The sequence below is a fragment of the Perognathus longimembris genome, chromosome 14 (genome assembly GCF_023159225.1).
Source record: "Perognathus longimembris pacificus isolate PPM17 chromosome 14, ASM2315922v1, whole genome shotgun sequence".
Taxonomy (NCBI): domain Eukaryota; kingdom Metazoa; phylum Chordata; class Mammalia; order Rodentia; family Heteromyidae; genus Perognathus; species Perognathus longimembris.
The window spans coordinates 59,114,743-59,128,663 of NC_063174.1; the positions used below are offsets into that span (position 1 = coordinate 59,114,743).

The 13,921-nt window shown below is 45.6% G+C and overlaps 1 protein-coding gene across 2 annotated transcripts in view; it reads left to right on the forward strand.

The window, feature by feature from the left end:
* The first annotated feature begins 3,402 nt into the window (after window positions 1–3,402).
* Window positions 3,403–13,921, forward strand: part of Evl (Enah/Vasp-like) — a 93,910-nt gene continuing 83,391 nt past the window's right edge. For both annotated transcript variants that reach the window (XM_048361978.1, XM_048361980.1), the window contains exon 1: window positions 3,403–3,790. In XM_048361978.1, coding sequence (XP_048217935.1) covers window positions 3,786–3,790 — 5 coding nt within the window. In that variant the 5' untranslated portion in view covers window positions 3,403–3,785. The remainder of the gene's footprint in view (window positions 3,791–13,921) is intronic.

Below are 13,921 nucleotides of genomic sequence, written 5' to 3' on the forward strand. Positions count from 1 at the left end.
AGTGGAAAAATGCTGGGAGCCAAAGAGGGAGGCCCTGGGCTGGAATGTGGCCTAATGGTAAAAGTGCTCGCCTTGCATGCATGAAGCTCTGGCTTCCATTCCCCAGCACCACATAAACAGAAAAAGCCGAAGTGGCGCTGTGGCTCAAGTGGCAGAGTGCTAGCCTTGAGCAAAAAGAAGCCAGGGACAGTGCTCAGGCCCTGAGTCTATGCCCCAGGACTGGCCAAAACAAAACAAAGAGTGAACTCAGGAGTTCAAGCCCTAGTATTGGCACACACATACACACACACACACACACACACACACACACACACAAAAGCATTTCCCAGTGTGACTTCTTGGGGCCCTCTGGATAAGGAAGTCGGATATGACACTCTTTAAGGACTCTGTAGGCCTGTTCTCTGTCTGAGTCTATGGCTATCGCAAGGGCAATTGTTAATAGGCACCATTGTCCCTGCCTCTCCTACTCATGGGAAATCCAGTCTAGAGGTTCTCGGAAGCCTTGCTGGCCAGAGGTCCAGCATCCTCACACATGGGGTGACATAAATGTCACTGACTGGTGAGGAATCGTCATCAAATCCAAGGATGGGTAGCCTTCAGAGAAAAACATGAACTACCTATCTCCAAAAAGTAATACCTTCAGTCATTAAGTGAAAACCATGCCAACAGGTTGTGTTTGGAAACGATGGGTTGTTAGGGAAAGGTAAACAAGAGCCAAGAGCACAGAGTCGTGGAGAAGAGTAGAAAAGACCTTTCTCAGGAGTCTGTGCTGATGTTGGCACCACCTACAGAATGGCCTTCTCACCTGTCCCGTGACAAATAGGGGCTCAAGGACATGGAGCTTCTGCCTGTTCAGGCATCCGGGGGCTGTTAGACCAAGATTCCTATCCATTCCTGGGGACACAGGGCACAGGAGAGGATGAGCAGCATCTGTCCTCCCCAAGCTCTGACTGCAGCTCCCGGAACTCTCTGAAGAGCAAACATCAGAGGCAGGAAGAGACGGAGGATTTACAGTAATTAGTGGAGAATGCAGAAAGAGGAGTGTGACCAAGCTTTGTGGCACACATCTAGCTTCTTGGGAGGCTAAAATGGGGAGGATCAGAGTTTAAGGCCAGCCCAAGCAAAAGATTCCTAAAACCCCCCTACTTAATCAATAGCTGGGCATGATGGCATATGTTTGTCATCCCATCTAGTGGGAGGATGAGATCAGGATGATGGTTCCAGGCCAGAAGAAGGAGGTGCTACTAGGCTTTACCTTAAAAATCTAATTATTATTACAAGTGTGATGTCCAAGAGGGATTACAGCACAAAAGCCAGGTAAAGAGCACATTTCTTTTTGAACAATGTAATCCCTTCCCTCCCTCTCTTCCAGTTTTTCCCTGTATAGCTCATTTGTCTAGCTCATTTTCAATGTAGTGTCCTTGGGTACTATTGCTGCATTTGTTTACCCTTTGTCCCTCCATTTCTGTGCCTTCCCTTACACTCACAAGGCTTTATCTTAATAAAAGAAGCTGCACAGTGGCATATATCTCAGTAATAGCAGGAAGAGTAAAATAAGAAGACTAAAGTCCAGGTACTAGCATGGACAAAAAAGTGGACCCTATCTTTAAAAAAAAAAAAAAAAAGCAAAGAAAAAGGGCTGGAAACATGGCTCAGCAGTGAAACTTGTGCTTAGCCAGCCAGGGGCCCTGAGTTCAAGCTCCAACATTGCCTAGAAAGGAAAGGAGCAAGGAAGGAAGGAGAGGGAAGGGGAGGGAAGGGAAGGAAAAGAGGTTATTATGGGGTCTGGACACCAACGATCAATGAGACCACTCAGATAACAATCAGGGATGGAAAAGAATTTTATTTAGCAAGAAAGTACTGGTGCACCAGGACTGCACTGGAGGTTGGGATCTCAAATGCAGCCCCGAGCCATCTCAGAAGGCTGCTTTTAAACCAAAAAAATGACAGGAATTTTCCCTTTTGCCAAATTGTAGTGGCCTGTTAATTTTGAGAAGTGTCCAGGAATCTTCCAGCAATGTCCAGAAACCGGTTACAAACAGGTCAGGGCATCTTGACCATAATAGGACCCATCTGACCATCAGGTGATAAAACAGGATGTAGCCCTCCCTGGGGGGGTTACAGGTGTGGGCAACCGAAACTACACGCTACAGAGCAAAGGGCCAGTTTCAGAAAAGTTTCACATTGAACAATGACATTAATACTGAACAATATTACCAATACTTGTTGTGTGAAGTCAGTATAGGAACAGATTAGTTACATCACTTCAAGGTGGTTGGCCTCTCAGCTTTGGTGTTGGTGCTTCACAGCAAATCCATCATCAACATTTTCCTATAACCCTCTCCCAGCAACAGTGTGGTAAACTTGTTAGATCCTGGAGTGGGAAAATGCCTCATCTGGAGATCAGAGCAGGCGATTTATGGAAAGGGTATCATTAAGCATAGTAACTGAGGCCTCCACTCGGGGGTCTTTACACAGGACTTTGCTAAGCCCCAACCCTGACACTCCAGAGCGTGCAAGTGATCCGAGTTAACATTTAGGCTGCAAAAAGACTAATCTTAATTCTGAGAGGAACAAATGAAGTTAGGGCAGTGACCAGAACAAGGGAGGCTTAAGATGCCTAAGGCAGGCCCTCACTAATCCTAGCTATTATTGGGGAGATTGAGATCTGAGGGTCACGGTTCAAACCCAGCCCGGCCAGAAAGACCGGCTGATCACTCCTCTTTCAGAAGGAGGGGGATTTAAAGACCAAAGACACCTGGACCCTGTTTTGATGTGTGCCAGGTGAGGGGGGGGGGGCTCCAGGTGAGCAGGGGGCCGTCCTCCCGACGTCCCAAGGCTAGGGCCTCCCCCCTGCCCGGGTTCCTCTCACACTGGCCAGGTGCAGGGAAGGGGCGAAGGGGGCGAGGATTTTATGACCCGCAAGCCAACCCGCACCGGCACCTCGTCCTGCGCGAAAGCCAAGGGAGAGGAGGTGAGGGTGCGCGGGACTCAATGTCCCGCCCACCTGGCCCCGCCCCGAGTCACGTGTTTGGCCCCGCCCCCATGACCCCCCCCTTTAGAGCTCCACCCCTCGTCCTTCCTCTGGGGACCGGCCCAGCCACTCAGCATGAGCCCTTCCTTACAGACCCCGCCCCTTTCCTCCGGGCCACGCCCACTTCCTCCTTTCCTTCCCGCCCCTCGCAGCCTGCGCTCAGCCCTCGCCGAGGCGCGGACTGTAAACCCCGCGCCTTTTGTGTGGAGCTGCGCTGCCGCGCGCGCTCCTTCCCCTCAGGAGCGCCGGAGGGGTGGGCGCGCGGCCCCTCGGCGGGCCGGAGCGTCGCCCAGCCCGGCGCGCCCGGAACCTCCTTCTGCACACGCAGGCTCAGATCCGCCGGCGCGCGCTCCTCGGGGGAGGGGGGCCCGCCCGCCCCCCTCCCACCCCCGAATCGCAGGCCGGCGCGCGCGCGCGCGCGCGTGCCCGACAGCTCGACCCCTCCAGCTCGCCCCCTCCCCGGCTCCGTCCGCCGGCCGCCGGGCACGCGCACGCGCCGGCCCGGGCACGCGCGCCCGCCAAGATGGCAGGGGCCGGGGCCCAGCTGTCAGTCGCCGCCGCCGCCGAAGCCCTTCCCCGCAGCTAGCGGCCCGACGCCGCCCGTGAAGATGAGCCCCCGCCGCCCCCCGCAGCCCAGCCAGACGCGGAGCCGTCGCGCCCGGGGCCGGCTCCCCCGCTAGCGCCCGCGCCCCGCGCCCGCCGCCGCCGCGCCGGGTCCTCCGCAGCCCCGCGCCCGTCCCCGGCCGCGACAATGAGGTGAGTCGGCGTCCGCGCGCGCGGGCTCGGGAGAGGCAGGGCCGGGCCTGCGGGGTCGGGCGGGCGTTTCCATGTGGGGGGCGGGGGGGGCTCCCGGAGGGCCGCGGCGGCGGCGTCTGGAGGGCGGGCCGGGGAGCTCCGGCCGTTCCGGGGGGCGCCCGGGCCGCTGGGGGGCCCCGGGCCGCCGGGTTCCTCCCGGCCGAGAGCGCCGGGGCGGCGCCGACCCGAGCCCCTCGGGTGCCCGGGGCTGGGCACCCCCCTGGCTCCCCCTTCTCATCCCGGTCCTTTCTTCTCGCACGCCCGTCACTCACCACCCGGGGCCGGCAGTGACAGGCGGACACCTCGCCGGCGCGGGGAGGGAGGCCCCGGACCCCCGCGCCCCGCACCCCGCACCCCGGGTCGGGACTTAACCTGCTCCCCGCGCCTTTCCCGGGCGCCGTGGCCTCTGCGGGTCTACTCCGCCCGCCGGGTGAACTCTGTATAATAAACACGAACACGGCGTGTCATCTTTTGTCTGTGGCCTCTTTCACCTCGAGTCTTCTAGAGATTCCCGCGTGCTGCAGGAACCCTCGCGCGGCGGTTTTCCCCGACGTTCTGCGCCCCGTCTACAGAATAGGCCGTCGTCCGTCCGTCCGTCCGTCCTTCCGTCCGTCCTCCCGTGGGTAGAGGGTTGAGTTGCGCCTAGCTTTTGGCGTTGAAGCTGCCGTGGGTGTGCTGTTTTCCTGGTGCATCCGTTCCTCTTGGGTCCGTCCATCCATGCCTGGCAGAGTTGTTGTTTTTTTTGCGGGGGGGGGGGGGCAGACGATGTGCCTGTTTTCAGCTCTAGTGGATAATCGTGTGTTCAAGGGACGGTACCATTTTAGAAACTAAATTTAGTGTAAATCTAAAGTGATCTGCCCAACTGCCACCAAGTTATAAGCGTCCTTTACATCCTGGACGGCACTTAGCATGACCTGTCGTGTATTTCAGTCATTCTAGTGATTGCGAAAGCGGCATATCACTGGATTTTCATTCGAAGCTTCCTGTTAGCTGATAAGGCTGATCCTTCACTCCCCCCACCCCCAATACTTATGTGGTACCCTCTTCTACGAAGTACCTGTTAAAATATCCTGCCCGTGTCTTTACATGTCTTCCTAATTTGTATTTGTTTCTATTCTAAAATCAAAAGAAGGTAGTTTCCTATAATCCCTTCTAGAAACCGCACTGTTTTTGCCTGTCTCGTTAAAATAGATAATCCACCTGGGATTGATTTCTAGTGTAGTATGTGATTTAAGTTTCATTTCTGTCTGACATTATTTTTCTAGCACTATTTCAGAAAGACCTTTCCTCCACAGTTCTCAGTGCCACCCAGTCCCCTTCCATTCTTGCATTGGAGGTCATACTCTTTATGTTGGAAAAACATCTTTTTGTACTATTTTAGTGGGAGTTCTACCGGTGACAAATTCTTAGTGTTTGTTTAAAAATTCAGTATTTAGTCTTCAATTTTTTTTTGTTTTGCAAACAGTCTTGTAATTCACACCATAAAATGTATCCATTTAAATATACACTTTGGGCTTGGAGCATAGCTCAAGTGGTAGAATGCTTGCCCAAAAGCCAAGTTTATTATTTATTTTAGGATATTCAGATAGTTATGCAATCATTATGGCATCTTAATTTTAACTTTTTTCCATTTTTGAGCTGTCATTAGTTACAGGATTTGTGGTTTGCCACTGTTTATTTTATTTATGATTTCAATCATTTCTGTTGAGAAATCACTTTGGAACTCTGTTGTTCCTTGGAAAGTAATCTCTTTCTCTACCTGCTTTTTAAAGTCTCCTTATTGTTGATTTTCAATATTTTTTCTGTGCATCTTGTATGTTTTTATTTGTGATTATAGAGTTCTTAGGGCTTTTTGAATCTGTGGCTTCATATCTTTCATTTGAGATGATCTTTGCTACTAGTCAATTATTGCTTTTCCATTTTCCTTCCTTCTGGGGCCACAATTATACATTCATTTCTGTCTCTTAAATCTTCGGTGTTTTTCATGTTTCTTTGTCTCTATCCTTCATTCTGAACATACCATTTATCTCTCTTCAGTATGTAATATCTTATTAAAACCATTGAATTTTTACTTTCAGTTATTTTGCTTTTAATTTCTATTTAGATGACTTTTATGGTTCAGTCTTGTCTTTTATCACCTTGAAAATGCACAATTATTTTAAAGTCTGCTTCTAATTATGGCAAACTGAGTTGCCAGGCTGTACTGGCTCACGCCTATAATCCTAGCTATTCAGGCAAATCCAGTCCAGGCAGGAAAGTCTAGGAGGTTTTGGTTTGTTTGTTTGTTTTTGACAGTTATGGGGCTTAAACTCAGGGCCTGAGCACTTTCCCTGGCTTCTTTTTGCTCAAGGCTACTAGCACTCTACCACTTGAGCCACAGTGACACTTCTGGTCTTTTCTATATATGTTGTGCTGAGGAATTGAACCCAGGGCTTCATGTATACGAGGCAAGCACTCTTGCCACTAGGCCATATTCCCAGCCCAAGTCTAGGAGATTTTTTTTTTTTTTTTTGGCCAGTCCTGGGCTTTTGCTCAAGGCTAGCACTCTGCCACTTGAGCCACAGCGACACTTCTGGCCATTTTCTGTATACCTGGTGCTGGGGAATTGAACCCAGGGCCTCATGTATACGAGGCAAGCACTCTTGCCACTAGGCCATATCCCCAGCCCCGCAAGTCTAGGAGATTCTTATCGCCAATAAACTACCCCAAAAAAGCCAGAAGTAAAGCTGTGGCTCAAATGGTAAAGCACTAGCCTTAAACAAAAGATGCTCAAGAACAGCCTTGGGGCCCTGAGTTCAAGCCTGGCACACACACAAATAAAATCTGAGTCATTTCCATGATCTGTTTCTTTGCAGTGTCTTTTCTTTCTCTTCTCTCACTCTTGAAAAGTATGTGCTGGCTATCATATTGCTATGAAATGGTTTGTAGAAATAACTTGAGGCCTAAGATACTGTTTTTTTCTCCCAGAAAGAATTCACATTTGTTTCAAAATTTCTCCATTCTATTGTAACCCTTGTCTGTTCATTTTCATTGACCTACTATAGTTCATAGAGTAAGTAGAACATCATTAATTCCTTCTATTGTTGGTAGATGTTTGGGTTGCAAATGGTGGGGAGGGGTCACTTATAATCTAAAGTCACTGTAAGGTCCACCCTGGGGAGGGCTCCATGCAGATGCCCCCCACCTGTTTAAGTGTGCGCCCAGTGTCTGAGTTACCTAGGTAACTGGCACAACTGGAGGCAGTTACCTCCAGCTTCTCTGAGGTCAATCCACCTGGCCAGATTTCCCGTCTTTTCCTATAGAATCTGGTCCAACACAGGTCCTTGCCCTTTTCTCTTTCCTTTTGTCTCTTACTCTCTTTTGCTTTCTTGCTCTTTTTCTCTTCTTCCTTCCCCTCTGTCTCCCCATGTCTCCGTCTTGTGTGTGCAGGCCAGCAGTTTGCTTTTCCCTCAAACTCATTTCTGCTGGAACCATGTGGCAGGCTTCCTTTCCGACGAACCTTACAGTCACATCAGTCCGTTTTCACAGACTGAGCTCTTCGTAAGATGAGCTTCAGTACTTGTGAGGCCATGCCTGTTCTTTTTATCCTTTCTCCTACTGTTAAACTACCCTAGCACTCCCCATTAAGAGGTAGCATTTTAAGTTGGGTGCTGGTGGCTCAGACCTGTAATCCTAGCTGCTCAGGAGGCTGAGATCTCAGGATCTCAGGCCAAGACTCTTGTCTCCAGTTAAGCTGGAACTGAAAGCATAGCCCAAATGGAAGAGCATCAGCCATGAGTGAAAACTTGAGGTCCTGAGTTCAAGCCTTAACATTTGATGATAGGTAGGTAGGTAGACAGACAGACAGATACATAGATATTGAGTCCCTTTAGAGTTGCCAAATACTCCTAGGGAAATTACCTTTCTGGTTTCTGACATGCTCCCCCAATACTTTTTTTTTTTTTTTTTTGCCAGTCCTGGGCCTTGGACTCAGGGCCTGAGCACTGTCCCTGGCTTCTTCCCGCTTAAGGCTAGCACTCTGCCACTTGAGCCACAGCGCCGCTTCTGGCCGTTTTCTGTATATGTGGTGCTGGGGAATCGAACCTAGGGTCTTGTGTATCCGAGGCAGGCACTCTTGCCACTAGGCTATATCCCCAGCCACCCCCCCCCCCCAACACTTCTAAATTCTCCCCTCTCCACCCTCTACAGTGAACCAAAACAAGGCGCTATTTTTTTTTAATTTTTATTTTTTTGCCAGTCCTGGGCCTTGGACTAAGGGCCTGAGCACTGTCCCTGGCTTCTTTTTGCTCAAGGCTAGCACTCTGCCACTTGAGCCACAGCGCCACTTCTGGCTGTTTTCTATATATGTGGTGCTTGGGAATTGAACCCAGGGCTTCATGTATATGAGGCAAGCACTCTTGCCACTAGGCCATATTCCCAGCCCAGGCGCTATTTGTTTGACTCCAGCTTTTCTAGTTCTCTTTAGCTAAAGGATTCTTTTGTTTTACTTAGTCCATAATTACTAGAAAGAAAAGTCCCTAAGTTTTGCGTTTTCAGGGGCAATTTGAATCATTATTCAAACTGAAGATTTGTGGAGAACCATGACATTTATTTTTTTGGTGTTCTAACTACATTAGTTTGTCAACTTATTAAGTGTTCATGGATTTTAAGAATAAGTCTTTAACTCTTTTCAATATATAATTAATTAAAAAAGTGATAGTTCAACTTAAATGATTATTGTAAAGCTGAGGATTTGGAGGGCAGATGCCCTTTTCTTTCTCTCCTTTCTGTGCTCATTTATTTCTCCTGTTTTGATTTCCTTAGCAGTTTATTTGATTTTTTAAAATGGCCCATTAGCCTATCCTTTGCAATAGAACATTTAATTTTTTGGCCAATAGAAGCATGACTATAGAAGTGAACTTTTTAAATGATTTTTCTAGAATAAGTTATTCACATTTTTCCCTTAAGTCATTTTTTATATGGATTTTCAAAAACACTGCTAACTGTTGGTTCTTCGTTGAGACTGCTTATATTTAGACACCTATCCATGTATATTTACTTTCCATTTGAAGTGTTTGGCTTTGGCAGATGGTAAACTAGTCCAGGAAATGTATTTGTTGTCTCTGTTGTCAATTACTGATTTGATTTGGTTACTTCCAAGTGTGGGAAAACAAATTTTATTTCCTCTGCTCTCACTACAACAATTAACACAAAAGAATGGGCTACTGTGGTATGCAACTCTAGTCTTAGCTGTTGCAGAGTCTAAGGTGGGAGGATTGCCTGAGCTTAGAAGTTTGAAGCCAGCCTGGGCAGCACAGCAAAACACCATCTCAAAAACAAAACAAAATAGCCCTCAAGTAGATTGCTTGCATCATAGCAAGTACAAGGTGGAGAGTTCAGTCCAAATACTGACAAAGCAAAAGAAACCAAAAAATAAGCCACAGACCTCAAAAGGTATAGGAATTTCTCCCCACCAGCAAGCAATCAGTGCTGCTCTAAACTAAGTGTGCTCTAATATAATCCCATTGGCTAAGGGTTCAGTTTTTCAGGACTCTTCCTCCCCCCTCCCCCCCAAATAGTCTCATACCTAAAAAATTTGTAGAAATCTATATGGTAGGTACCCTTTCTATATCTACTTTTTAAAAAAACCACCTACTCATACCCAACACGAAATGTATTTCTGCGTACATATTTTACTCATTTATCTGTTGGGAACATTGTCTTCTGTGACAGTTTTCCAATCTGCCTTTTCTCTTTTGAAAATTTAATATAGAGAAGTTTAAATTTGTATGTGATTAAGTCATTTAGGATAGCATTATTCTAGAATTTTCCTATTTTGTTTTTTTCTCTATATAAAACCTTTGAAGATTTGTTCTTCAAACTGTCTGCCCATTGAGGTGAAGAATGAAATTAAGCTTTTTCTTACAATTTCTGGTCAAATACTTGATTATGTCTATAATTGTACATTAGAAATAATCAGCAATGTTTCCCCAGTTGGATGGTAGTACAAACATCTACCAAAATCCAGAGGTACACCTATGATATTGGAGTTAGTGAAGATCACTTCTGATCACACAGCTGACCTACCTCTGCCAGGGACAGCCTGTATGTGTAAGGCATGGCCAGTCTAATTGTTCTGTTTATGTGCCAGGAAGCCACTCTATCTGGACCAAGGATATCAGTCTCAAAGTTATACAGAATACAATTTGATTGTGGAATACAGTGTAAGATGCATAGGTACAAACAGTCCTTGTTTATCACCCTTGTTCCCCTCCCTCCCTCTGACAACCTGCCCCCCCCATCCCCTTCTTCCCCCTACCACAGTTGGCTCCAAATAGGTTTCTGAACCTATTATTGTAGGTGGGGAATAGGAGAACATTTCTTGAGATGTCTTTGGAAGTTGTGTTAAGAAGACCAGTGTAGAGGCCATAGGGCTTCTGGATGTGTGTGTCTGTTTCTCTCAGCTCTATACCTGTTTTGGGGGCCAGTGTTATTTATATTACCCAGTGAGCAATACTTTCAATTTGAGCAACATCATTCTTTTTTAACCTAACATCACTATCAGCACATGTAGCTCAGTGGCATAGTGCTTGCATAGCATGTAGAAGGGCCCAACACTGTAAAATAAGTAAATAAAACAAAGGTTATAAGTAATCTCACTTTGGATTTTACTGGTTTAATGGTTTTGTTTGAATTTAATCCATAGATTTGCTTTGTTTATCTAGTTATATAACAAACAACACTTAAATTTAGTCTTAAACTATATATTCTCATGAAATAAATTACATAATATTGTTCTATTAAGGATTTTTCCCCCTTAAAGGGAATCTCTCCATCCCCCAAATTTAAGAACCATTATAGTAAACCCTGAGCTTAATAAAGAGACTCTGAGATGTTAAGTAAACATACCATAGGTGTTGAAGTAAGAACATAGGTAAATTTGAACTTAGCCCTTCTAGTTAACAACATCGAGGTGCTGAGGTGGTCTCCTCAGACAACTTGAAGTAGAATTTTCTCCTTCCTAGTATATAAAGAGAAGCTTTCCGTGGAAATAATTTTCTGGTAGACATTTTTTCCTGCCTTTTAAAAAATGGCACTTTTCTCATTTAAATATAGTATTTGTTGAATAGACTATGTTGAATAATTGAAAACAGAAAGATATGAAGAAAATAATAAACATCAGCATCAATCCTGTTATTGACAGATAACTATGAAATGTGATGGAGTTCTTTATCTTTTCACCTGTAAGTATAACATTTTCACAAAAATGTAAGAGTATTGTATTATTTGTGTCAGGCAATTTACATTTTACATATATTTTCCATTTGACATAGATATATTTCCTCTTTAAATCTTTAGAAACATTTGAAATCATATGACACACAAAAATATATTTACCAATACCTCAATTTTAAAGCAACTTGTTTGTTTGATGGTAATGAAGTTGAAGTCTGTGTGTGACTGATCATTTCCTTAAAATAAACTAGCAAATGGTTTTACTGGGACCAAAGGGTATCTATACCTTTTGGTAGTTAAGTCTGGAGGACATTCTCTACCAAAGTCACAAAATAGAACTACTGAAATAATGATAAAACAGGAGATGTTATTTCAGAATAGAGAATATAATTGAACCAGAAGCTTGGATTATGAAATAGTCACTGGCTAGCTGGGAGCAGTGGCTCACAACCCATCATCCTTATTACTTGGGTGCTTGGGATTAGAAGGATTTTGGAGTCTAAGACCAGCCTGGACAAAAAAGTTTATGAGACACTCATCTCAACCAGTAAAAAGCTGGTGTAGTGGCATGTACTTGTCATTCCAGCTATCCCTGGGAAATATAAATAGGAGTAACATGGTTTAAGTTGCAAAAGCATAGATACAAGAATCTGTCTGAAAAATAAGATGAAAAGGGCTACAGCACCTGCTAGGTACTCCAGTACCCCCATCCCCCCCCCCAAAAGCAACTAAAAATAGTTACTATAATTTAACATCTTTAGCTGTGAAATTCATAGAAGCCACAGCCAAAAGGAAAGCATGAGTCAGTTGTGTGAAAGACAGACATTTTTTGTGTGACTCTAAACACATTCTCTGTGGGTCTTTAAGAGACAGTAAATGCTGGCCTTACAAGAACTTGATATGGCAGTCTCCTACACACTTTCTTTAGTCCTTTGCCTCGTGGTATTGTTACCTTCCCTGGGCCTTGTCTTTAAAAGTTGACACTTTATAAAATTCTAGCTCTACTCACCACACTGCAGCTTCCTGTAGATCTGTGTTCACTGCTCTAATCTTTTCTTCTCCCTTCTTTCTCAAAGCAAGAAAAGCTCTGATGAGCTAAGTCACACAGTTGACCACTTTTTTTTTCTTTTTCACTTTGCGTACTTATTAACCTTCAAATCAGACATTAAACATCTCTTTCTCAGGGAAGCAGTCTTTGCTCCATAGCTTAGCTGAAGGCACTACACTGTTAATTGCCTCGGTGTGCTCTCATTTTCTTTTCCATAACTGTTTATGATTAAGTATTCCCTGCCACACTGTCAATTCATAAGGCAGGGATTATGTCTTTTGTGCTCACTGCTGTCTAGCACCGTGCCTGGCACTTGGAAGATGCTTAATAAATCTTAATAAATATTCATGCTGACACCTCTACGTAAAGAGTGGACTTATGGCATTCATTCCATTTCAGCATAGCTCCTTCTAAGTATGACATTGTGGGGAACCACCCTGAATTAGTAGAAGCTGGCACCCAAGGTGAAAGCTTACTTCAGTGTGCTTAGTGAAACAAATGCATTGCTGGGCAATAGAGCCTTACTTAGTCTGAGTTTCCATACAGCTGTTGTGAGCATGATTTATTTGATAATGTGCAGGTGGAGTTCTTTTCCTGTTATTTCTTTGTTAAAGACAGTGTCCTTTGTTTTTTGTGTTTTGTTTTTGTGGTGTTTTTTTTTTGTTGTTGTTGTTTGTTTTTTGCCAGTCCTGAAGCTTGGACTCAGGGCCTGAGCACTGTCCCTGGCTTTTTTTTTTTTGGCCAGTCCTGGGCCTTGGACTCATGGCCTGAGCACTGTCCCTGGCTTCTTTTTGCTCAAGGCTAGCACGCTGCCACTTGAGCCACAGCACCACTTCTGGCCATTTTCTATATATGTGGTGCTGGGGAATCGAACCCAGGGCTTCATGTATACGAGGTGAACACTTTACCACTAAGCCATATTCCCAGCCCCTCTGGCTTCTTTTTTTTGCTCAAGGCTAGCACTCTGCCACTTGAGCCACAGGGCCTCTTCTGGCCTTTTCTATACAGGTGGTACTGAGGAATCGAACTTAGGGCTTCATGTATACAAGGCAAGTGCTCTTGCCACTAGGCCATATTCCCAGCCCGGACAGTGTCCTTTGTAAGGACTGTGACACTCAGTATTCCAGATGTTCCTCAAACTTTAATGTGTTTGGAAATTGCTAGAACCAAGTCTGTGTCTATATGTGTCCTTCCAAAATAGAAATCCTACACCTCATCCCTCGGAAGGAGGGATCAATTGAGATTCTCCCCCATTTCAGATTTGTAGAGAAATTGAGCATAGATTACAGAGTTCCCTTGTACTCCCCCATAAGCAGTTCTCTATTGCTGACATCTTAAATTTATGAGACATTATCATTAGTTAAATTATGTAGTTTATTCAAGTTTCTTTTTTTTTTTTTTTTTTTTTTTTTGCCAGTCCTGGGCCTTGGACTCAGGGCCTGAGCATTGTCCCTGGCTTCTTTTTTTGCTCAAGGCTAGCACTCTGCCACTTGAGCCACAGCGCCACTTCTGGACATTTTCTATATATGTGGTGCTGGGGAATCGAACCCAGGGCCTCATGTATATGAGGCAGGCACTCTTGCCACTAGGCCATATCCCCAGCCCGTTTCTTTTGTTTTTAATTAATGTACTTTTGTTTTTGTTTTTGCCAGTCCTGGGCCTTGAAACTCAGGGCCTGAGCACTGTCCCTGGCTTTTTGTTTTTGCTCAAAGCTAGCACTCTAGCCCTTAAGTCACAGCGCCACTTCTGGCTTATTCTATATATGTGGTGCTGAGGAATTGAACCCAGAGCTTCATGTATACGAGGCAAGCACTCTACCACTAGGCCAC